At 38.9% G+C, this 27512-nt stretch overlaps 1 protein-coding gene across 3 annotated transcripts in view; it reads right to left on the reverse strand.

Annotated features, from left to right (window-relative positions):
* Window positions 1–27512, reverse strand: part of fstl5 (follistatin-like 5) — a 175049-nt gene that overhangs the window by 140075 nt on the left and 7462 nt on the right. For all 3 annotated transcript variants that reach the window (XM_039813230.1, XM_039813229.1, XM_039813231.1), the window contains exon 2: window positions 6661–6802. In XM_039813230.1, the coding sequence (XP_039669164.1) occupies window positions 6661–6802 (142 nt within the window). The remainder of the gene's footprint in view (window positions 1–6660; window positions 6803–27512) is intronic.

The following is a 27512-nucleotide window of genomic DNA, read 5'->3' on the forward strand; positions in this document are numbered from 1 at the left end:
GGTAAATCTGAATGTACCTGGTAGGGGTCTACGGTCCACGAGCAACTATAATCTGTCCCAGCCACGCTCGCGTCTAAAGTCAAGAGGGGACCGTGCCTTCGCTGTTGTTGGTCCTAGGCTGTGGAAAAGCCTCCCCGTCTCCTTGAGATCGCTGTCCTCTTTATATGAGTTTAAACTCAAACAAAATTTTTATCTCTTGGAGCGTGCATTTCTCTAAATTCTTATTTTTATTTATGTTTTCTGCTGTCTGAAGGATGTTTTATTCTATTATCTTTCCTGACTCTAGTTATGTGAAGCAGAGTGGTCAACTTCTGTTGTGTTTACTTCTGCTATAAAAATAAATAAATGAGATGAGATGAAGATAGATAGATAGATAGATTCATTATAGGGCTGCCACCTGAAAGTCGATGAGTAGAATCACTGGTCGGTGACCCCTCAATCAAGTTGAAATATGTTTAAGTTGAGCCATCTTTTCTGCCAGTCAGTGTGCAATACATTATATTTTTATAACGGGGTCCGTGTTTCAAGCCGTGTCAGGTGGGGTTGTGCCATTAGATTCTGTTATCTAATTCATTCATTCTTTCTTTTTCTGTCTTCCTTTCTAAGATTTGATGGCCATATATGCTGTTCGAGGTGTGTTGCACAAATTAAAATGTAGTGTATTTTTTATTGGGCATTTCAGACTTTAATTGAAAGGACAGCCAGATATAAAATGGGAGAGATAGGGGGAAGACATGCAGGAAAATCATCTAGGTCAGACTTGAACCCTGGACCTTCTGCTTCGAGGGATACACCTCTATATATTTGCGCCTGCTCTACCAACTGAGCTAACCCAGCCACAAAATGTACTGTATTTGAGAAAGAAAATATAAATAGTGGAGTCATTAAAATAAAATCGTAGTAGTGAAGAGACATAACAAGAGCAAATAGCCATGACCCTTGAGTACGTACACTATAAAATCAGCTGCATTTAGAACATGCATAGTGTGATGTTTGTAGAAAATGCTGTTATCAGGACTACTATTCTGAGTAGCTGCTCTCCAAAAAACCATGAATTCAAAAGAAAGAGGTATAAATATTTGATTTCTCTACAGTGAAATCTGCATAGCTCATCGTTCTCGATCTTGTACTGAAAGTTCAGACTCTCTATCTACTAGCTCGAGCATTGCCGTGTTACGGAGAAGATGTATTATGCAACAGGTCTACAGTCAATAATGAACAGTGGTCCCTGACTGCCTACTGAAAATAGCAGATTACCCACAGAATATTTGCACAGAAAATACGCATACTGTATATTTTCTTATGAAAATATGCTTGATTTATTTCTAAGTCAATTACTACAGCATGCAATGGATTTAAAGTATTTTACACATACAGTATTAACTGTCGGTGGTTATGCACTGCAGTTGATAAGTGAATAATAATTTAAAAAATACTACCCTGTGAATGATAACACTAAATCATCACAACAAGTTACACTCATAAAGAAAAAACTGCCTAGAAAGCACTTTTTTTTTCAGAAAAGCAATTATTCCATTTTGGCTGTATAGGGCTGCAACTAACGATTCTTCTATGATTACTCTCTCGATTAACTTTTCGATAAATTGATCTTGAAATTCCACCTTTTTACCAGCAATTTACCGGTGAAATACAGTAAGTCATTGTTATAAGTTATTGTTATTACATTACAATAACATTATATTAATCAATCATTTCATTGTGACCATATGGCCTTGGCAATAAACAAGCTTGTCGCCAAATGTCGTCAACTGTCGTTTTGTGCTCCTTTTTTATATTTTATATTATATACATTATAAATATATTATATATATTTCGGTTCAGGCACCGGCACGTTTTAAAAGTATCGTTTTAGCACCGGTATCGGAAAAAAACCAAACGATACCCAACCCTAATCATGAATGGTAAAAAGCTGTCCCTGCTCATCATCTTTTGAGATGTTTTACAAAAACATTGTTGACTAGCGACCCAGTAGGCACAAATCACAAAAAGCACCTGTGGCTCCCTGACATTCTTCGTATGCCCCCCACCCTCTGAAGGAGGTGACATTTAGAAATGCACTACAGGTAGGGAAGATATCAAATGGGGCTTGCTTGCATATGGCAGACAGTGTTCACACTTCATTTGTTTGAAGAGAGTGATTTCCCCTGGGCTGCTGGCAGGCCTGTCTCTGCTGCCCTGAGACTCTGGGGACGATGAAGCACCCAGCTGTACAACCTGTGGTTCATCTGCCCCTGTCACAGCTATCTGGCTGACCGCCCACGTCTCTCTCGCTCTCTCTCTGGCTTTATCTCTCAAACCGCCCTCCATCCACCTACATTGTCTTCCTCCTTTTTCTCTCCTTCTCCTGCTTCAGATCTCACATCCTTCACTCCTACACGCCATCAACTTCCAAGTGCACTTCAACTTGAAACATAACTGCAAATTGCAACATACCTGTATGACTAGTGAGTAGAATTTACAGTACAACTCCCTATCAGCAAGTCTGAATCTCTCGTTTAGTTCAGACCAATAGTGCAGGGTGAAAAACAACACAGCTCCCTCGTTCACTTCAATGTGACTGTGGGACAGCAGATGTGCGCATGCAGAGTTCTCCCGGAAAAAAACGCAGGTCACCTGGCAAAATGTTGAACCTGGCTCAACTTGTGCCACGGCCGAAGCAAGCTCATTTGGCAACAAACTGCATTGGAAAACCAAATACATGGAAGTGCATATTCAGAGTAGATTACTTTGTAATGTAAATACTGTAGTTCTACTCTTTACCTCACAATCATAAAAAACGGATATATTATTATTTACTCCATGATAAATCTAGAGTTGTAAAATCCTTTCTCATAGTATAAACCACTGTGCAGTGTTTTGGAGTCTTCAAACTCAGTTTTCATCAGACACAATATGGAAGTCAAAACATAGCATAAATAAAACACATTAAGGGAGCGTATACAGTACATATACACATATGAATGTGAAGACAACCTCTCCTTTTCCTTTGTATACTGTTTAGTATCCTGCACCTGTACCCAGTTGGAGTTGTGCACTATCCACCTTCTTAACACCAGCATAGACATCAACATCTTGTTATTGTTATGGCAGATTGGCTCCAGCCCCTGTGGAGACTTTACAGAAGCTGGTTTCCTCGGCCTCAGGCTAGCTGCCATTTTAAAGAAGACAGCTCATCAAGATGAGTGACAAGGGTTGGGGCCAAAACTGACCAGCTGAGGAGGAGGAGGAGGGTGGAAATAATACTGACAATAGTCACATTTAAGCCAAACGTACAGTGCAGCTTTAACTGAAGCTAATGTATAATTCTTGTGAATTTATTCTTGTTGTTTCTCCTATTCCCTGTCTCTTTATCTCAATCTCATTTGCTCACCCCCCTCCCACTCTTTCTCTCTCTCTCACTCTGCTTATCCCCTGTTAATCTAGATTTGCCATGTGGCCAAGCCAGTGCTGGATGGATGGGGCTTTGCACACAGTTGTCCTTGCCTCCATTTTGTTTGTCCTGACATAACAGCTTGATGTCAGAGCGACAAACTCTCAGAAATTGCTTCCATCCCTCGTGTCGAGCAAGCCTGGCCACTATTTCACAAATTTGACAAAACTACACATTGAGTCGCTCCATCACTCTTACATTCAAACCCATTGTGAAAGAGGCTGAGTCAAATAAGACTATATAAAACAAAATCTTCATGTAATAGAAGCTTCAGAACAGTAACTTTGAGTGGTATCCCCATTACGATGAATTATAATTGGGACGAGATTCTGGTGACCAGGATCTGTGTCCTATTCCTGACCCCATGTGGAGGATTTCACTGTGAATTTCTGAAACAATACCATGGGAATTATGGGTAGAGCATGTGACCAGCTGTTTATGGCCGAGTGCCTCCTGGTGATTGAAGTCTTTGTGAGGAAAGCTTATAAAGGTCGTATCCGATCCCGTTACCCTTGTCAAACGCTGTCCTTCAAAAGCAAAGGAAAAGGCATAGCATTAACACGGCCACTGGTGTATCACAGCTTGTGGCTGTGAGCTCAAAGGACGTTCAGTCCATTTCTCTGAACGTGCAGATGTGCAAATGAAATGCAATTATGTCGTTCACAAAAATTATTGTTGCTTTTGTACTATCACGTTCCATTAATACTGAACGGGGAAGGAATTTCATTTTCTTTAAGTGATGCAAACTAGATTTTATAAAGCTTTTAAATGCTGTTATTTTGCAACGACAGACTTTGACTACCAACAAAAATGTCATTCTGAGCTGAAACCTCTGTTCTGAAACTTGGTATTGCTTTTCTACAAACTGTTCTTTAACACTGCTCTCTCAACTGTATTGACAGGTCAGTGGATGACCCGAGCTTCTCTGCAATCTAGCCGGAGAAAATCCTCTAAACAAAACGGCCGATTACAGTTTTTGGAAAAAAGGGCTGTAAATTTTCAGCGCCTTTTTTGACAGGCAGATAGATTAGTGGAGTTTACCTCTGTCCTCTCACAAGATGAATTGTAATGGTATGCAGATGCTGTAATTACATTCCTCTGCAACGTAATCACAGCGCCAGGCACATTAATTTCATTGGAGTGGAAAAGCACATGCATCATTTTTGTAGCTTCTCATCAAATTCCCGCTACATGTGCACGTACATCACTTTAATTATTAAAGTCACTCTGGTTCCAAACCAGGCCAATAAAAAGAGGGAAAGTCAAAACTAGTTTGTTTAAACAAGAGATAATATAATGTTTGATACAAAAGAAGTTAAATAACTATTTACACCACCTTCAAAATATGCTGTTGGTTGAACTAAACCTAGTTTAAGAAGGTATGCTTCATTGAAATGACATGGCATTACGATAAAACGCACACACTACACCCTCGGTGCTGTAGAACAGAGAATAATGTGAAAGCAGGATTGTGTTGAGGGAAAAAAGTACAAGCAGGAAAGGTTTGAAGTGGGGAAAAAAGTAAATGCAATGCAAATGTTGAAGTGAACACAAGGAGAGCTACCTCTAAGATGTGTGTCTGAATGTCATTTAAACAACCTCGGAAATAAACTTTGAGGATTTCTTTTCCAAGATGTTTGAGCCAGTACTATAATGCAATGAATTGTGTTTTTGAGGCTAATTCTGAAACTGTAGATTCACCATAGTCTGAAATATAATTCTGGCACCAGGACACTTCTCTGCCTAGATCAGGTACACCTAATGGTATTGAAACGCTCTATCTATCCACAAAACCCTAGACCTAAAAGTGTGAACACAGGCTAAGGAAAGAAACATTTCATCCACCAGACTAAAAAGCATTCACTTCACAAGATGAAACCGTGAGATTTATTTTGCACCATGCAAATGTGCAATGTCACACTGTACATAGGGTTAAGGTTAAAAAAAAAAAACAGTGATCTGGTCCTTTAAGACTGAAATCACACACTGTCTAAGTAGGGGTGGACGTTGGATCGTTTCCCTCTCTCTTCCCTTTGGTATAAAGCATCCCATTCTTGCAGAAGTGCTATCGCTGCAGTTTATTGAGATCATATTACAGGATTTTTGGGGTTTTTATTATTGAAGTTTAAATCTCTTCACTTCCTTAACACACAATTTCCAGAGTAGCTGTGGCTTGAAAGAAGCAGAACTCTTGCATAGCTGATATCTGCAGTCTACGTGTTTAGGAAGCATCTCTCTAAATCAATCTTGTTCAAAAGGTCAAACTGTGTTTGACCATCGCGTCGATGCAACAGCTTCTCATCGCTCCCGGCTCCTCGCTCAACTCTGATACAGTCCAATGACATTCCTACCATCTGTTTCCTCTGTAGCCTTCTCCATCTCTCTCTCTTTCTAACCACCTCTCAAGTCACCCACCCTTTAGTACCACGGCCTTTGTCTTTCATTGCCATGCAGACGTGACTAAAAATGTCTGGAAAAACATATACATATGCAATATTTAGTTAGAAGATGAAAGATTGCCTTAAAGTAGAGGCAAACATAACACTTTTTTTTATTGTCACAGCTATTTTTTTAATCTTGGATTGGATGGAGAGAAGTATTTACTAGTGAACAGGAATTATAAAGGGGGCTTATTGGAAATGTTTACTGAAGGACCACAATCCGACTAATGCCTCTTGACAAAACACTTCGCTTTCCTAAAGTCCGTGTTTGCCAATACAGTCAATTTCTATCCCAATCTGGCACTAATTGATCCATCCCTTCCACTCTGGTGTTTTTGGACCCGAATTAGAGAAAAAAAATAGACTATGCTACTAGTTTAGAGGGAAACAATTGGAACTTTTTCCTTGAGATGCAGCGAGAGCGATTAAGCAGCAGATTTTGCTTGTGGGGCCTGCCCTGTATCGCTGAGTCAATAAGCATTAAATTAGATCTTTTAGATTAAACGTTCAGCTAAAATGTCATGCGAACATCCTCACTTCATTCAAAGCTCATCTCAATCTGATGTTGTCTTTGAAAACACCATCCCCTGGCACAGAGGGAGGGATAATGATTCATCAAGTATTTTTCAGTGGGCAGAAAAACAGCAGCAACCACAGGAGAGTCATCTGACGGAGGAAGAAAGCGCTACTGTAATTAGTTTCATACTTGGCAAAAGCACATAGTCCTCTTGTTACGGGCAGCAAATGAAAAAAGGCGGCGATCAATACCTTGTGTCGGAATCTCACGACTGGTCGATAGAGCGGTGACCCGAATCCCTCTTTGTTGGGTCTCCCGTCGGCGCCGAGCACAGCGAGCCCCAACAATAAAATTGCTGCCGACCACCGTCTGGCTGACTTCATTGGTCTTTTCCTGTCAAAAACCAAACAAGAAAGGTGAGTGCTCTTCTCCAAAACTCTGGAGGTTCAATACCTGTGGGCCAAGACAGACAATACATCAAGTCTGGCGTAATTAGTGTAGACAATGGGAAACGCAAAACTGTCCCTGTTTAAACTAAAGCTATCAATACGTGCCCCACACTCAACGAGGAGATTAGATCTCCTTTCGAATCAATTAAGGGGAAATAGACGTCATGAGAAAATCAAGATAAAGAAGACAAAGAGCCAATATATTAAGGCAATTAAAGTGGGGGCTTTGGATTAATTAGTCTGAGTGTCTAAATCAAGAAACTGATGTAGCGGTGAGATTACATTTTAAACAGTTTCGTCACACCCTCACAGAGATGCAGTCCAAATATATTTATTGAAGGGAGTGAAAATATTCACTTTTCACCTCCAATATAAATGCATTTTAAATTATTCATTGTGCTGTATAAAAGACGAGTTTGACCTTTGCACGACATGAATTAAACAAAACAGTTGTGGGGAGAAAACATTGAAAATATCTGTGTCCCAGAAATAGCAGTGTTCAAAGTCGAACACAGAAAATACAAAGAGAAAAGGATATGTTAGTCAGTGCTCTCATATTGCCTACACACACGTTTTAACACACACGCAAATACACAAACAGCTGCACACAAGCTTTATGTTCAAATCTGCAATGCATTTGTTCCTTCTTATTTTTATCCCTCATCTTTATCTGCGTTTATGCCTGCAGTTCTTTGTACAGCACGTCGCAATAGTCCCCTTTGTTAGAAGGGCTTTATAAATAAACTTGACTCGACTTGTTGATTTTCACACTCAAACAGTGAGCTGTGCTTTCTAAGCCCTGTCAAGCCACCAGTGCCTGCTCATCATCCTCCAGTCGAGGAGATGACTGACAGCAGGATGGTGACCCTGCTTCCTTGTTCTTCTGGAGTGACACTGAGTCAGACAACAATGGCACTGTTGTGCAGCTCTGTGGGCCCACATGTTATTCACTAGAGGTCAGGAAGTCGTGTCGGCAGAGCAACATGTCGCTGTGATGTGCCCGGACCAAGAGGGACGATTGAAACTTTATTTTTGTGACTCTGACTTTTATTGGCTTCCTGAGCTGCCTGACACCTGCAGATTTCCTGTACATGTTCTGCTTTGAAACACCATCCCCTTTAGATTTGTTTTTCTTGGAGATATGAAGAACTTAGTCTGTGCCACTGCATGTGGTTCATGCTGTTGTAATATAAACTTTCAATTAGAAGAACAAACATCAACAGCTGGAGTGTGCATATAACTGTCTGCCAGATTCAACACCCACTTTGCTGACTTTTTGTTTAACCAAGACATTGACATTTAAAAATCGATTTTTCATTGTCAAAAACCTTGATAGAAATACACCCACGGACAGCTCACCTACTGTACCAACCCACCCACCTCGCCCCGTTGAATTTACAGAAACATTAAAGTCACATTTTCACAACTGCGTCTACAAAGAAACAAATGTACAAGTTATGTGCAACATACCAACATAATGATGCTGCTTTAAGCCTTGGTCTTTAGCCTAGTTTCCTTATAGAACAAAGCCTTTAGCCTTTGTAGATCAAATGTCTCATCTACCAGTCCCTCACTCCTGTCTCTGTTTGTGTAATAGGGTGGGGGCATTGAAAGTGCCTTGATAATCCAGTGGGCAGGGAGTTTTTATTCCAAAGTTTGCGTCTAGAAATTCAAAAGATGATCACAAGCCTTACTAACCCCCTGCAGACACATTATGGCCATTTTGTGCTATAGGGCACATAAAAGCTTACTTATTGCCTCTTTTAATGTGATCATACTGTATTCATTCTCTATGCATTTCTAAACTCTCCAGATCCAGGTAGGAACCCTGCCTGCAGCTGCAGCTGCTGCTGCTCTACTTCTCTGCTAACACAGTTTTTTAGCCACACTAGGTGGATTACCATATCTGCAAGCACAATCAATCAACTTCTTTGCAGCGTCCCAGTGTTAAATGGGTTATTAATGGACTAACTTTTGCAGGATGCTGTGTCAGAGTCAGAGACATATGCACAGTTTTAAGAAGTTTAACTGATGCATACAGTACAGCTGCTCACAGACATTTAACTCACTATGACTGAATATTATAAATCTCAAGTATAACGCAAAACAATGTAACAACACCACCAAATATCCTCAAATATGACCATAAAAATGAATCAATGTCAATCATCTCTCTAAATGTTTTAACAAAAACGGCAGTATAACCTTCTGTACTGCAGGGGCTGTTGTATGAGACTGTATTAGTGTTAGCTAGGTCTACCTGATGAACTGGAAACTGAGTGTATTATTTATTCACATATTTTATCCAAAGTCAAACTCAGGCTACTCATAAGGTTTTCTTAATAAAAGCTTAAAGCAAAATAAAGGTTTATTTGGGGAAAAGTAACTTTTAGTGCAGGGGTCTTCAACGTTTTTAAAGCCAAGGACCCCCTAACTGAAAGAGAGATGGATCAGGGACCCCCTACTACATATATTGTATAAAATATGTTGCATATTAAACTGAGCCTACAATAACATGTGAGCAGCGTAAAGCTTTTATACATACCTTTTTTGCATGGAATATTAAGCGTTTAAAGCCTTATGAATGTTTTCATTTTAAAACATACATGTGGCACAGTAAATCCTCAGGATTAACTGTATCTGTGGATGGCTACCTTAGTGACTACCTTACATAGGCCCGTAAGCCTATCATGTGGGGATTAATATTGGCTAATAATATGTTGGATTCATTGAAAAAGAAAGAAAATTAACAATAATTTGGAGGCCCCCTGGCATTGACTCTGAGGACCCCCTGTTGAAGATCCCTGTTTTAGTGTGATTGGGACCACTATCTTCCTAAGTTTTCTCTTAAATATGTTCTTAAGAAAGTCCCTAAGAAAAGTCTACGTCTGATTCATGATGTGTTCTTAAACAAGAGAATTGTTCGCACCTGTGTTTTTAGGATTGATGAATCCCACGTCTTCCTAATTGAAAGCCAGTTTTACCTAATTAGCATAAGAAAACGCCCCAAAAATTCCCATATAAGGCCGTAACACTTCCTGTGCACCTCCTGGGAAGCGGGAGACCGCCTTCAAGAGATGGTTGCGGAGTCGCAGATGACTTGTACAATGCAGTGGTGGAGGAAGTACTGAATCTCAGTACTTAAGTAAAATTACAAATAACAAGAGACATATTTACTTAAGTAAAAGTAGAAGTACCACACTGACAACCCTAGTTAAGTACAAGTAAAAAGTACCTGATTTTAAATGTACTTTAAGTATTAAAAGTAGAAGTACTTTCATAACGAGTTATTCTCTTAATCTTATTTGAACATTACCATTTTAAATGGTAATATGTCCACTACCACCTGGCTTTAGAAAAACAAAGTTCCTATCCTAACCAGCATAAAACGGAAATATGTTGTTAGAATCGGAATACGGATGGTTTTATTCATGGATGTATTTTAAGACAGTTTTATTTCCTTTAACGATAGAAGCGTAAGCAAATAAAGTGCTTGAAGCAGCGAACATGGGGAGGAGATGTGAAGAGGTCCAGCCAAATAAATAAGTTATGAACGTTTCTGACGTTGCTTGGCGGAGGAGTATGATGCTGTGGAGAGAAATAGATGGCAACTATGATTTAAAAACGGGAATAATAAAAAACTAATATTTTCATTTTCACTTTTACCGGAGGCTGTGTTACCGAGGGTCAGCGGCGCTGTGCCGGGCTCTGGAGCACCGGAGCTGGCTTGGAAGCAATGATCAGCGGTGCCCCATATCTATGGCAACCAAACTTCACTGGTGAGACAAACGTGTGACGGTCAGCAAGACGTTTTGGCAGGGGGAAAAACTGATCAGGAAATGTAACGCAACGTTGTAGAAATAGTAGTGGAGTAGAAAGTATAGATAATTGCTGCAAAATGTAACAAAGTAAAAGTCAAAAGTATGCACTATTGATTCTACTTAAGTAAAGTACAGATACGTGAAGTACAGTAACAAAGTATTTGTACTTTGTTACATTCCACCACTGCCCCTATAAATAGCGCAATCAATCACCAAATAACTTAGGACATTTAATCAGTTTTAATTGCTGATGTAAATTGCAGTGTTAGTGTTTCTTTGCATTCTATGATTTTTTTTTCAACAAATGATCAGAAATACATTACAATCATTGTAAACGACTGTAGAATTAAATAAAATGCAGTAACCAATTATTTGGAGCAAACTGTCATCACTCAAAATGTGCGTAAGAGTGCTCTTGAGTGTTCGTAGATTTTGTTCTAAGCTAAGAACAAATCCAAGATAAGAAAACATTAGTGAATGTCAGAATCTTTTCAAAAAGTGTGTTTAAAGTGATGGTTCAGAGTAATTTACCTACGGTCCCTTGCAACCATGACCTCTAATGCTTAACCACCCTTTTTTTTTTTTATATGTTTATTTTTCTCTTCATTTTTTTTTTTTTTTTTTTTTTTTTTTAATTTTTTTTTTTTTTTTTTTTTTATTTTTTTTATTATATTATTTATTTTTTTTTTTTTTTTTTTTTTTTTTTTTACAAAAAAAAAAAAAAAAATTAACTCCCAATGTTAGACCCAGGTGAAAAAAGCTGGGGGGGTGTTTGGCTCGAGGTCATGGTGCACAGGACCATAGGGTGAAATTACTCCGAACTATCACTTTAAGAACACAATTCTTTGTAAGAACAGTTGTTGAATGAGGCCCAATAATGTTTCTTAATTTAACTGACAGCAACGCTAGTGTGAGCATGCCACGTATAATTGGTCCTTGTATGTGAACATAATAGTGCATGTTTGAGTAAATAGTCTTATTTATTTGCCTTGAATGCACATCTGTCTCATTCAGGAGATTTTGGCAGTCAATGCACTGGGCATTGTATAACAACTGAAATGTTACTGATACTACCTGTATACACATGTAGTTTGGTGTGAATAAATGCCCAAATTGCACATTTAAAGTGCTCATATTATGCTCATTTTCAGGTTCATAACTGTATTTATAGGTTATAGCAGAAAAGGTTTACATGGTTTAATTTTCAAAAAACACCATATTTTTGTTGTACTGCACATTGCTGCAGCTCCTCTTTTCACCCTGTGTGTTGAGCTCTCTGTTTTAGCTACAGAGTGAGGCATCTCACTTCTATTACATCTTTGTTGGGAGTAGGGCTTTGACTCTGAACTTCGTTATTCGAAAATAATTCGAATATTTAAAAAAATAATGATATTCGCTCGGCCGTGGCTTGCATTTCCCCCCCGACTCATTTCCTGGTTCTCCTTCTCCATAAACAACGTGAAATCAAGGAAAGGGTTAACCTTTCCTGCTACAGAAGTCCCACCGTGGTCAGAAAGCACAGGGGAGATGCTTTGTTCCTCAGAACATCTACAAATTAAGTTTGATACCAATATAGGTCTTACTGAAGGCATTTAATGGTCAAAATATTATTAATAAATATTCAAATATATTTGAATATTAACATTAATAAACAAACGAACTTCGAATATGATTTTTAACGTGCACAAAAAAAGATATATAACACAATAAAGCCAAAAAGCATAATATGAGCACTTTAAAGCTTTCTTAGTACAGTCAGCTCATCTCACATACTATGGTTGATGGTCCACTAGGAACACTGATTTTTCACAGTAGAAATGTATCCTGATTTCTTAACAAAACTGAGAGCATTTAGTTTCAACAATCAGAACAGCATATGGTTCAAGTTAAGATATTTCAACCTTTTGCAAACCCTGTAGTAGAGTATATCAGAAACAAAAGCCAACACTTCCCTCAAGCATCTGTTTTAGACTGCTAGCTACTATGTCGTATGCAAAGTTTCTCACCACAGCAAAAGGTTTTTGCTTATTTCTCGATAAACTAAAAAAGGAGACCTGGACCAGAAGTATATTATTTTATTTAATCTTAAAAAACAATGTCATGAAATACTGTAGGTGTCACTTGACAATGTCTGTTTAAATGCATTTAAATAAAACATTGCTATTATCCTTAGCATTATTATGTGGCTCACACCTGTGGCACAGCAACAGAGAAAAGTGTCTAATCCACATAGACAGGGGATTACTTAATTCACTGTTTTTTCCACACATACGATTATGCTGTCTGCACACAGGAGGTAACAAATTGTGATAATAAAGAGTGAAATTCAAACTATCTCCTAAACCAGTCTCCCTTATAATGAAGCAATGTCTACTTGTCATATTTCTACTTGTTTTACATAATTTAACCAAAGACTATTTTACAATACAAGTCATAACTAGTCCGTTTGTATAATTTGAATAATTATCAAAGTGCTGAAGAAATCTAATTCGCCAGTTCACTTGCAAGAAAAAAAACAATTATTAGAGGAATGTCTAAAAAGATATGTTAAAGGAACACGGCGACTTATTGGGACTTTAGCTTATTCACAGTAACCCCCAGAGTTAGACAAGTCGATACATACCCTTCTCATCTCCATGCGTGTTGTAACTCTGTCTGATGCCCCCAGTGCTAGCTTAGCCTAGCACAGATCCTGGAGGTAACAGGTTCCAACTAGCCTACTGCTCTGAATAAGTGACAAAATAACGCCAACATGTTCCTATTTACATGTTGTGATTTGTAGAGTCACAGGGTGTACAAATAACAAGGTCATATGAGACACAACCGTGTTCTAACAAACTGGGAACTATATTCTCAGAAAGGCGAAGCACTGCTACTTCTGCTACTTGGGCGGAGTGATTTGCTCGCAGCACCTGAAGCCCTATGGTGAGGAGCAGAGAGTTCGCCTGGAGTTCACTCAGAATTGGAGTAAAAGAGTCAACAATTACTAGATAGTAAAAGCATAGTGACCTTGTTATTTGTACACGCTGTGACTATACAATTCACAACATGTAAACAGGAACATGTTGGCGTTATTTTGTCACTTAGGCTACATTCAGACTGCAGGCAAAAGTGGCCCAAATCTGACTTTTTTTTGGGGTCAAGTGACCAGGTCAGACTTCTTCAGAAGTAGTGTGAACACTCAAATCTAGCCCAGATCAGATTTTTTCAAATCAGATTCAGACCACTTCCATATGTGGTCCTGAATCAAACCCAGATCAGATTTTTTTCAATGCAGCCACAGTGTGAACAACCAAGGCGGATTTGATGCGACTTTTACCTCAATACCTCACTGCGCCCTCTCTCTGCGGGGAGGGGCAGGGCCCGCTGCTCCCGGAGCGGCTGTCAACCGGGGCGGACTGTCCTCAGTGTGCCCCAACCGCGTTACGTCGCGAGGGTGTGGATCGGCTCACATTAAAAAGGCGATGTCGGCAACCCACCTGACCCGTCTGGAAACATGGACCAAGGAGTCTAACGCACGCGTGAGTCAAAGGGTCGCCCAGTGGCGCACCACCGGCCCGTCTAGCCCGCACCGTCGGGGAGGTGGAGTGTGAGCTCGTGCGATAGGACCCGAAAGATGGTGAACTATGCCTGGGCAGGGCGAAGCCAGGGGAAACTGGTGGAGGCCCGTAGCGGTAATCAGTCGTCCGGTCACACAGACCTCTGTAGTGAATTTGCAGCCATAACCCCGCAAAAGGCCAAAATAGCCAATTTGGCTCTCTTTCTCTTCATTCTTCTCCTGCTCAGCACCTGCTCATTAAAGCACCCATATTATGCAAATTTTCAGGTTCATAATTGTATTTTAAGGTTGTACCAGAATGGGTTTACATTGTTAATTTTCAAAAAACACCATACTTTTGTTGTACTGCACAGCTCTCTCTCACTGCTGCAGATCCTCTTTTCACCTGGTCTCTGTTTTAGCTACAGAGTGAGACCTCTTTTCTTCTTCTTCTTCTTCTGTACTATCTTTGATTGCACTTGCACATGCACATTATCTCAGATGTAGATCATGTCAGCTAGCTCCATAGACAGTAAAAGAAAGACTGTTTCTCCAACTTCGGTCAGTTACGAGGCAGGATTAGCTGGGAGACTTCTAAACGAGGGCGCACATGTAAGTAGTTCTTTTGTAGATTATGGTGAACTTGTGTGTGTTGTAGCAGTGCTTCGATATTGAGAACGAGGTAGCATGCTAGCGTTAGCATGCTAGTGAGCATGCTAACGGTTGCGGTTAGCCAGCTCGTTTCGGCTAGTGACGTAGAAAGCCGTGCCGATTTTGAACAGCTCACCCGGAGACTGAAGGCAGGACACATTCAGAAACCGTATCTCACTCAAAACAGCATGGATGGATTTTTTTCAAAGTTTGTATGTGTGTGGAAGCACCAGAGACACAAAATAACACCCCAAATCCCAGAAAAAGTGTTTTTTTCATAATATGGGCACTTTAATGTTATGGTTGCCATTACACAAACATTTTGAAATAAAAGTTAAAATGCTTACTTCCTCCATAACCTCCCTAACGTTAGTGCAACAGCATGCTGCTTCTGATGTCATTGTTATTGTTCTTTTGCGCATGCGGGTCAGTTCGAAACCGCAAACAGTTCACACTGGAGTCTGATATAGGCCACATTTTAAAAAGTAATGCCCAGAAAAATAAAAATAAAAAATCTGATCTGAGCAAAAAAATCAGTATTAGGCATTAAGACTTGCAGTGTGAACGTAGCTTTATTCGGAGAAGTAGGCTAATTGGAACCGGTTACCTCCAGGATCTGTGCTAGGCTTAGCTAGCGCTGGGGCTGTCAGACAGAGTTACAACACGAATGGAGATGAGAAGGGTATGTATCGACTTGTCTAACTCTGGGGGTTACTGTGAATAAGCTAAAGTCCCAATAAGTCGGCGTGTTCCTTTAAGTTGCAGATTCTCACCTCCAGATAGCTGTTCTGCCCTAGCGGCTGGACTCAGATAAATCCAGAAAAATTATGTTTGATGGCTTTTGCTCCACTCTGTTTAGTAACATAAACATGCTGTGTGCAGTTCCAGACATTACATGATCTATGGCTGTTTGAGTTAAAATATTCCATGTATTTCTGTTTCAGCTGAATAATGTAAGGCTGCCACGTTCTACACCTTTTAACTTCCTTTAGTTCCCAATGAGTTGTTCATTTGGAAACAGTAGAGCACTGGGGTTGTACTGTACAGCTCACTAGTCGTGAGTGCAGTGAACATGTATGAATGAAGGACAGGGAAGTGCTGAAAAAGAAAAACATGCATGCCTTGTCTACTGGCCATGGCCAAACATTGCACCAAAACACTCAATGTGAAGGTTGAGACCTCTGCAAGGTCACTGTGCTGAAAGATTTTATATTACATGATCGGTGAACCAGAACGCTTTTCAACACAAAATAAAACAAGTTTGCCACACATGAGACTTGAGACTTAAACTGCAGGGACTAATCAATAAGTTAAACACAACATATTCTTTAAAACAAACAAGTTAGTATAATTCTTTTTTTCTATTTGTAAGATTCACAAGGTCACACTCTTGCCACATTAGCTTATCATATTTCTATTCTTATGCTGCAACTAAACAAACTGATGACTGATAGAATAGAAAGACATACTGTGGCAGAAAATGCTACAAGCTTCCCTTGCGAGGTCATTTAAAAATCAAAGCCTGTTCTGCATGATAGACAATTTTCTTTATACCAATCTTATTCTGAATAGTGTCTTTATGCCATTTTTGCAAATGCAAAAGTGTTGAAATGACACTTGAAGCTTCATTCATCATTTTCCTGTGGCAGCAACTTTTCAGCACTTTGGCAGGTATATCCTATTTTTATATATATATATATATATATATATATATATATATATATATATATATATATATATAGTATAAAATGCAAAGTGTCAAAGGAGGAAAATAACTTTTGTTCACTGTTATTTATCCACTTTGCTGAGCATGCATATGTTTTTTTCCACAATTACCCTGCTTCAAAGTCAGCCAGTCTTGCAGATTTACACCAACAAGCAGTCCAGTACAGTCAGAAGTGTTGTGCAGCTGAGCTGCTTGCCAAAGCTTAAGAGCCGGAAGACAAGGTGTTGTTTACTTGCCATGACCAATTGAGATTTTTTAAAAGTCCCATGACAGGAAAATTTCAGTTTATGAGGTTTTTTAACATTAATATGAGTTCCCCCAGCCTGCCTATGGTCCCCGAGTGGCTAGAAATGGCGATAGGTGTAAACCGAGCCCTGGGTATCCTGCTCTGCCTTTGAGAAAATGAAAGCTCAGATGGGCCGATCTGGAATCTTACCTCCCCTTTCTCTGCTTTGCCCGCCCAGAGAATTTAGCCCACCCATGAGAAAGAGAGAGATATCTGGCTTGCAAACGAGCAAAGTGGCAGTTGGTCAAGGCCACACCCCCACCCTCCACCTTGCCCCCCCTCTTTCCTCCTCAATAGCATTTAAAGCTACAGACACAGAAATGGCACGTACTAAGGAAAGCTCATTGTGGGACTGGCTCTAGTGGCTGAACTTTGGGAAAGAGACTTCAGATACAGTATTAGGGGACCACTAAGGCCTATATAAAAGCATCCAAAGAGCACCATGTCATGGGCAGTGTTGGGAAGGATACTTTCAAAACGTATTTCGTTACAGAATACAGAATACTTGCCCACAAATGTAATTTGTAACGTATTCTGTTACGTTACTCAATCTGAGTAACGTATTCTGAATACTTGGATTACTTCCACATTGAATTGCGTTTTTTAGCAGCTATCACATCCAGCTTACTAAACAGGCCTATAATGGTGTGTTCTTTTTATTCCAACTAGCTGAATGTGTACCTGAACAAGCAGATAGATTATTGTATTGGTAGTCCCGAACTGCATACTACAAAAATCTAACCGCAGTCTTGCTACCACAAGCTAATTTTAGCTAACGTTAGTTAGCATGTCAAACGGGGCTAGTCAGTCTTTAAACGGCTCTGGAGCTAGTAAATCAGCACGTAGGAGAATGTAAAGTCGCACGTCAACGTTAAAATAGCAAGGTGACCAGTAAAACTACCGCAGACGACTACACCTGGCTAATTAAAAAAATAGCTTACTTTAAGATGCTTCTTCAGGTTGGAGGTGGAGTAATTTGGACGCTGAAAGGAGGTTGGTTGCTGGCAAGCACAGGTTGCACTGCACAGTTATATTTCATTCTCCCTGTTCGTTCTTTAATGTGAAATGCTGTTTGAATTTCCAAGATAGAAACTTATTCCTGCCCTGGCTCTGTCGGGCGGTCTCGGCTCCATTGTGACTGATCACGCAAATAGCTATTTTTTTCGATTTCATATCGGGGCTTCTGGAAAATGCATAGAGTTGCCTTAATTTAGTCAGAGTGAATAAACTCGTGAAACAGAGAAGTATTGTCATGTAATCCATTGATTTCTACAATGTAACTGTATTCTAAATACCAACGATTTAAATTGTAACTGTAACGGAATACAGTTACTCATAATTTGTATTCTGAATACGTAACGCCGTTACATGTATTCCGTTACTCCCCAACACTGGTCATGGGACCTTTAATAATTCTACATGAGCTTAGTATGACCTCTGAAGAAAAGGGAAAGGCAAAGCATTATATTTAGCTCTACCTTGATCAGGCAATCCCGTTTATTTTCAGAACAAGACCCTTAGCAGGATGGTAACTTCCATCTTCAATACATGTTTCCTCTATTGTCAATGAGTGAGTCTAACATGTAAGCTGATTTATGCATTTGGAAAACACAAATAAACCATAGCCCCTTTTATAACATAGTTGTTAATGTTAGAATAGCCTATGGTTTTGATAGGTGTCTGCTGGTAATTGCACTTAATCTGATAGTGTTGGCTATTATCCCTGATGAATGTATAACAAGTAGTGGAGGAAGTATTTAGATAATTTACTTACGTAAAAGTAGCAATATATATAAATAACTTTACATCTGAAGCGTTTAAAGAATCTATTTGTCCATTGTTTGTTTCTAAAGAAACACGACAATGTATTAAAGGCTCCATTACCTTGTACCTCACGTTATGGCTCCGTAGAAGGTGTTTTTATAAAAATAGGCTAACGATTGTGTCATAACCACGCAACTTACTGTCGCATAGTAGAGGAATTACAATATAGTACAGGAGAAGCTAGCAGGCAGTTTTGACTTACATTAGCTGTTTAAGTTTAATTACTAATGTTAACTACTCCCATACGGTACATTAAAGATCCTCTATACTAAACCGTCGCTGATACATCCATGTAGCCTACTCTATCAACTCCGACCGCTCAGCAGTACTGTGCTGGATGCTGCCACTGGTGGCCAGATGCTAGTATTTCTACTGTATAAAATATACAATTTTTAGTGACTATACTTCATATATTATGTTAGCCTATGCTGAGTGTCAATCAAAAATCTGGTGGGAGCAATCTAATATCAATACAATAATTAACATTCTAACCATGCATGTGTAGGTAGTGGTGGAAAATAAGAAAGTTTACTCAAATAGCCTACTGTACTCAAGTACTGTGTTTAAGTACAATTCTAATGTACTTTACTTGAGTATTTCCATTTTAAGCTGCTTTACACTTTTACTTTTTTTACTCCACTACATTTATTTGACAGCTTTAGTTTTTTTTCAGATTCACATTTTACACAGAAAACCTATAATAATGAGTTTCTAAAGTAATATATTGTTAGGTTGAACTACCAAATACGAACGTATATAAAGCATGGTAGTACCAGATACATTAATAGTATTGTTTTAGTTATTATAATCTGATAAAATAGTACATTTTATGGGCATATTCCAATGTAAGGGGCCCCATTAGTACTTACTTTTGATAGGCTACTTTAAGTATTTTGTGTTTCTAATACTTTTAGAAACATTTTGTGTATTAACTCTTTTTCGAAAAAGGCAAAAACCACCTCAAGCGAGCGTAAAAACATTTTACCTAATTTGAGGAAGTTTTTTGCATCAACATTTTCTAATGAGATACTTCAAAATGAGCATAAAATACATTGATGGAAACATGACTACTGGGATATTACTTTAACTTAAGAGAAATATCTAAATACTTCTTCTACCAGGGCAAAGTAATATACCAAACAAAACAGACTTCTCAAGTTTGATAGTAGGGTGTTGATCTATAGAATATGGTATTTGTAAATAAAAATATAGCAAAATCACAACAAACACCTCACTGACATAGCTAAACAAGGTTTGCCCAGTAAGTATACTCAGTGTATTCCAATATTCTCTCATTTCTATGCAGTATTCTGAGACCTTTATTACATTCAATGAAATACCCTATTCTCAAGTTGTATTCAATATTCTTCACTCTTCTATTCATAGTAAACTGCCTGCAAAGCAAAGGCGGGGAAACATGGATGAAATTTAAAGGAGGGAGAATTCTTACTCAAGAAATTGGATTGTTTTTTCATTTCTGCATTACTGTCAGGCCTAGTCATGTATTTTGCACCCTGTGAATGTTTGGTGACACAAACAGCAGGGTTCCTTTAGAAAAACCTCCAAATGTAACCAAATTTAACTACAAGAAGATCCATGCTTTCTAGAAGTTTGTTTTGCATGCATACACAAGAAATTTGCCAGACAGCTTTTTTATTGTTGATTTAGCAGAATTTCTCATGATGCAGATTAAGATATGTTTTTTTTTAAACTTCCTAATCTGACTAAAAAACATGTCAACTTCTGACTAGATGAGTAGGCTAACTGAACCCTATTCATGTTTCAAAGCTCCTCTGGTTGGTCCATACTGTCTTCCCAAAACCCATTTCCAGTCAAAATGAAGGCCACCTGTACAGCTGAAAAATTGCATTGCAGTTGTGACACATGGGCCTGTTTTAACTAGCAGGGATGCACTGGTGCTCCCAGTTTGCTTTGTAAACCAATGATTTCCTAGAGAGGCTTGTTTAAAATTATTCAAATTTTTTAGCGAGGTCACTGGAGGGGAATTTGAAGTCAGCAGATAAATGGCTCCACTTTCCTCTCTCTCCCCTCTCTCACTGTATGCTTCAGCTGACACATTCCCTGACCTCCTGTGGGCAGATCCCTTTAAGCACGCTCAGCGGTATTTCTATGTACAGATCAATTTGGTCGGAGTACTACAGTTTGTCTCTGAGATATCTGGAGAACACTGGAGCATCTGCTGTGTGTTTGCTGCCCAAGCACCCTGCTGCAGCATGTCTTATTTGGCAGAGTTATCATGGCACTTCTTATACTCATACATCTCCAGCAGCGCTGTACACTGATAAAGGACTCCTTCAAGTTCAAAGCACGTCCAAAACCACAGGCGACGCATTCTTCCCCCAAGGGTAGTGGCTCCGTTTGGTCCTTGTACTTCCCTTACAAATGCAGAAAATGCTGCACCAGTCTCTCAGAAGGAGCAGTTCCTTACAACAAAGGAACAGATGATGACTTTGAATGTCATACATGCCTAAATGGGTATCTCAAATAGTACTCATGTAATGTCCCTGCATGGTGTCTGTAGGAATCATTTTAAAGAATTTCTTACAACCTGCATACTGCTTTGCTATTATTTTTGGTGCATCAAGAAAACCAGAAAATCAGTGCCTCTGTAGTCCAGAGACATTTAAGATGTGCATGCCAATGAAACACTTGAGGTTTGAAGATGTGCTGAGAATGTTTCACATAGGGCGAAAACAAAAAAAATTTTTGGTGGTTCTGGAGGAGTAAAAAATAAACTCAAACAACTCAAACAGACCATACTACATTTCTTTCTGCAAGACTTGCACTCAGTGAGTCAGTTAATAAATGGCAAAGTGGGTTCATAAAAAGGGGCAGCACTTGCCTAGAGGTTAGAGACATTGGCTGGTGAATGTATGGTTGTAACCTTATATGAAGCCCATATAAGCTCAGAGAAACTGGTAGTTGAAATAAAGTTGCAAAAATCTATTCCTTCAGAAAATGCTGCAGAGTTTTCCCCCGAAGCGAAGCACTTAACACAAAGTGTCTACTATGAAACTACAAGCCGGTCACCAGCCGACAGTATAAGGAAGAGAGAGATCGGTCCCTCTATATTTTCAGAAAAGACGATATTTGGTATATGTTTGACCAATAGAAGGAAGGAAAAGATTCTTGTACTTGTATTATAACATTTTTTATTTATCTCATATTTCCAAACACAGGCCTCATAACTTTACACTATAAACTGTGCATGTATAGTATATCGGCTATAAACCACAAACTAAAATTGAACTTTATATTCGCTGTAAAGTTTCATACAGGATCAGATTTTTTTTTGACCTTTTCAGAATGAAGCCATTATCAAAAGCTTTAAACCTTGATCCCAAAACTCTTCCTTTCCCTTGCAGACCGCACAAATCAAAGTTGTTAATTACAACACTGATCACAAGCATGTGCTGGTAATTCATTAATAGTTATATATGCAGAATAAGTGTGTGTTTGTTGATAGTTGATTTCCAGAACAACTGCCAACTTGTTCAGTGTGCTTCACTGATTTTTGCCCAATGCATGTTGCAACAGTTTCCACTTCCCCTAAAAAAGATTTCCAAAACCCTAAAAATTCAGTTCTCAGTCACAGCCAAACACTATTCATTTTGTTTCATGCAGATGATTCAGTCTTTGTTGTCTTTATGTATACCACGACAGTAAGAGGACACCATAATTTCCATTGTTTGTTGTCAATTTTTACTAGTTATTTATAATATAAGAGAGGCAGTCTCTTTTCTTTCTTAAATAGTCGTTGTTATGATTCATTTTTATTTCTTTTGGAACAAAAACTCACTTATATCTTACATTTTCTCCTGAGAACTGGTCCATGTATAGAAATTCTAACAACAAAAGACAAAAACAACCCCAACTCAAGTTTTTAACTGTTTCCTACTCAGCAGATGTGGAGTTTGCTCAGTTACCATGGAGATGGATTTGTTGACATGCTTTTACAAAGTCCTAAAAGTGCTATAGATTGAATGAACCATGTGTGATATAGTTAAAGGTTCCAGAAAATGCTACTAAGTGGACATTATTAAGTCAGAATTGTTTTACAAGGTTACAAGATTCATTTATTTGTCATTTTACAGCACAGGGTTGCTGTAAAATGTTGTAGGATTTTGGCTGCACTGCCAGAGATAACTTGTCTGTTCAATTTTCTGTCCAAAACTATCACATCTTAACTTTTATTAATAAAGTTTTAGGTTCTGTTTTTTTTTCTATTCAGCCTATCGCTGCACATGATAACTGCCCAATCCCTCTGTTTATTCCAAGCTGTTGCAGCAGCTGGAAACATAAAATGCATTATATCATGTGTGCCAGAGGATTTTTCCTAGAAAGAAGAAATAAAAAAACTCTATAAACCTATAAACCAGGTGCTTAGAGCCACAAATAAAGCTGAAAGCTGTCAGGGATGGGATATTCTGCGAGTCAAAATTCTGTGGTATCAATTGACAATCCAGAGTACAATGTTTTTTCCATTTTCAGCAGAAAAAAATCCATGAACATAGGAACATTATTCAAAAGTATTGTGACTGCAGCAAACTTTTGTTGCTGGATTGTAGTTCTTGCCCCTGAAAATGCTAGGTAGTACTATCTGATGGTTCAGGAGCTAACAGATGGAGTTTGTAGTACTGACAGTCACTGACACAAGTCTAGTCTGCTACAACTTGTGTACCACATTCATTCATATTGCAAGCACAAACTGCCTGTATAAGGAATTTATTTTGTTATTGATGTGAAATATTTTTTGAAAAAGTTATTTAGCTGACTTTCCGAAGTTTAATTCTGAAATTAACTTATTTCCGTTTAAGGTTTTTGCTCTGCAGATGCGGGCTTTGCCTTTCTTGTGAGTTCAAACTCCCTTTCTACCTCTGCGCTAATGTTCCTCCCCGCCATTCTTGAGATGCCGTGGAAGCTCAAACATTGTGTCGTAATAACTTTTAGTTCCTGAGTTAGTACCTGAATTAAGGGCTTTAGCTCCTAGTACTATTTGGTCAAAAAGCTCTATTACTGTAAAGATATGTCTGTGCCTTCAACTCAACTGAACCAGGAACCAGAACAACTTTACATGTGAAGTTTGTATAGATTTTAAATTCACAAATGTCACATCTCATCAGCACATCTTTTTCTCAGAAGAATGTGGCAACATGAACAGTCTTGCAATCTACCCAGAATGAGGTGATTCAAAGCCACCTCCTCACAAAACCATCATTGTGTAATTACTAGCCATTCATCTAAAATGACATGGTGGCAGATGTTTTGGCGAGAAGATGTACCACATTTTTTTGCTATGAGAGCACTTCCTCTGCAGACGCCCAGCTGTGTTGGCAGCTGTATCTGCTGACAGCTAGCATGGATTCTGCTTTGTGTGCAGCCTCTAAATTTCCTGTGATCTCTGTATTTGGAAGACACATTTCCATTTAACATATTTAGCTCATGTTTTTACACAGACCAACTCATTATGTGACCTTTAGCTTATGTTCCAGTCTATTTTAATTAATTGGGAGTCTGTGCTGACATATAGGGAAAATATTTTTGATTGCTTGAATACGGCTCAATACCACCTGAGGATGTATAACCAGGCCATTTTGATTTGATTTGCTTTTAACTTCAGAAAGAAAGAAATCAGAGTTTTTATGACAGATTGACTAATGCAGTCTCAGCTTCAAGACGCTTTTTTAACAGCATCCTTCTGTTCAAAAATATAAAATGCCAACAGAAGTGTAAGACTGCATTAACTGTATCCTGGTTTGTGCTATTCACAGCAAAAATAATGAGCAATAGTGGTTACGGCATGAGAAAAGAGTTAAAAAGGGCCCCTTTTTAAAAAGTAAAGCTGTGCTTTATGTCTTTCTTTTTATCTGAGGAGCAATTTTCAGAAAGGGGGATTTCTTTGTGGAGCTTAAATTGAGTCCAAATAGTTGAGCCACATCGGAACAGGCCTGGCAAAGCCTTAATCATCTCTCAGATGTTCTGGATCACGTCCAAATAAGAGGCACTTGAGCTGCATAATGTCCTTTCATAATCACTATGATATCACCAGTTATGCTAATGGTCTAATTCATTAACCTAATTAATGAGTTAGCTTAATGCATTAGCATTAATTTGTGCATATTTTATGTCAATGTAATTGTCGTCATATAACATGTAGGTTTTAATAACAGCTCTGTGAGGTGTTGGGAAACAGTAAGGAGTTAAACTAATTTGAGGTTTTCTACATTGATATGCAAATGAATGCATCAAGGTACTCTAACTTCTAACCACACCATTAAATGATCTGCAGTAAAAATATAAACAGGCAGTCACCAGTATGATGATGTGCCATGCCGGCAGGAGGTAAAAACAGCCGGATGATGAGGATGTGCAAAACTGTCCTAAAAGGGCAGAATGAAGTAGTGAGTCTTTGAAAAGTGTCCATATTTTCATACATTCAACTGTTGTCTGCTTTAGTCAATGATGATTTAAACTGATTGCATTTTTGCAAGTATTAATAAAAAAATAAATATATGTTGAAGTGTTTGAAGGGAAGCTGCTACACAAGAGAGTGAATAATAAGCCTTTGATTCAAGAAACTCTCAAATAAGAAAGGATAAATCTGAGTGTGACTCGCTAAGAGACTTGCTACTACCTCATTACCTGCTGTTAAGGTGCACCTAACCCCCAATTGCTCCAGCGGGGCTGCTTAGTGGCTAGTAAATAAAAACTATGGTTATTCAGGGCAGCTCTCAAGTGTGACTGTGTGTTATGAAGCATGGTGTTGCTTTCATGCTCAGTGAATGTCGCCTGCATGAGTAAAAGTAAAAAAAAACAAAAAACTTTACTATAGACTCTGACATCATACATTTTATAGACAAATTATCACATTGTGCGCCTCACTGCTTTAATTTTTAGACACCATGACTTGTTAATTGAGCAACAGGGTGACACGGGGTGGAAAGCGCTCACCCACCACAATGGCAATAAAACACACAATTGGTAATTCAAATTGACAACTGAAGTCTCCAGAACAGCAACTAAATAGACCTTTAGGTGAGATTGTTTTGTGCTGCTTCCAATGTCAAGAATTAACTTTAAACGTAAAGGTCACATGGCATGAAAATTTCACTTTATGAGGTTTTTTAACATTAATATGCCCCCCCCCCCCCTTTTTTCCCCCCCGTAATTTTTTTTCTTTTTTTTTTTTGTCCTCAGATGTTCTGAATCTTGCTCCTTATGAGGTCATAAGGAGCAAGGTTACCTCCCCTTTCTCTGCTTTGCCCGCCCAGAGAATTTGGCCCACCCATGAGAGAGAGAGAGACATCATGGCTTTTAAACAAGCAAAGTGGCTTGCCCCTCCCCCCCCCCTCTCCTCGTCAACAGCTACAGACACAGAAATGGCAAATACTGAGGAAAGCTCATTGTGGGACTGGCTCTAGTGGCTGTAATTCTGCACCAAGGCTGAATTTCAGGAAAGAGACTTCAGCTACAGTATTAGGGGACCACTAAGGCCTATATAAAAGCATCCAAAGAGCACCATGTCATGGGACCTTTAAACTTTAAAAGCCAACATGAACAAGAAGTCCTTAAAGCAATCAGGAAAAGAATCAACATGAACATTACAATTTCGTTACAACTGGCAAATTGGGTTTGAGTTTACTGTTGGGAAGCCGGTAAGGGATCACACCCTTGAAGCTGCACTAACAGCTAGAACTTGTGAATGCTCTGCTGATCAGCAGCTTACATTAAGGTTTTCAAGCATGCTGTTACTCAAGCATAACTGTCAACACTCTAGATATCACTTGTATCAACTATGCATGACTTAATTGGCTAAAACGTGTAAAAAACACCAGCTAGGTTCTTTGTTGAATACTAGCACAAAGGAATTTTAACCTGTCTCATCATTCAAAACCTTATAACCTTATATCAATCACATCTCAGTCCCTACTGTACATTTACATTTACAAGCCTGACTTCATTGCCACACTAAATAATTAAATCCGACTTCTTAGGATTTGTGAGCCCTCACTTTCACTGGACTTCAAAGAAGCAACTTTCCGTCTACAACCCAGCTTCTGAACCCTTTAGGAGACCGCCGCTCTGATATCCTCGACTCATTAGACAGGACGCAAAGTTCCAAAATCCAAGAGGATAACAGCAGAGCATCCCAATGCAACCAGATAGCAGATAAAGATGGAGATAGGCCCTGGTGTAATTTTGTTGGCTGCATGTTGTGATGATATAATTCATTATCCACCATCCTTTTTATGAGACTGTTATCTGTTTTGTTCAGATATCTATCTAAAGGCATAAAATGTGATTACACTGAGCTTTGAACTTACCCTGGCGTGTTGTGTGTCCCCACTAAATCCCTTGTGCACCACAGTTACATTGTAGCACTGAAGGAGGAATGTCAGTCACCAATGCATCATGGGAGTGTGTTTATTGTGTGTGTGTGTGTGTGTGTGTGTGTGTGTGTGTGTGTGTGTGTGTGTGTGTGTGTGTGTGTGTGTGTTATTGGATAATGCCAGTCCTGTCTGCCTACATGACTGTCAATCATTTCTTTTTACACCCAGAACTCTAATTAACTTTTGATATACTCCGCTGATACTATTAGGGTCACACAAACAGATCATATTTTGCATGTTTAGTGAATGTGGAAGTATGTGAGCCAGTAAGGATAGCAATAGTGGATGAGAAAAAGTTATTTTTCTGCTCCGGTAGCAACTGCAGAAGCCGAGAGCTAAATCACTTTCAAAGTTAATCTGTTATAAATCCTGGCAGGCAGTCCAAATCTAGGCAGAG

Source organism: Perca fluviatilis, chromosome 10 (genome assembly GCF_010015445.1).
Source record: "Perca fluviatilis chromosome 10, GENO_Pfluv_1.0, whole genome shotgun sequence".
Taxonomy (NCBI): domain Eukaryota; kingdom Metazoa; phylum Chordata; class Actinopteri; order Perciformes; family Percidae; genus Perca; species Perca fluviatilis.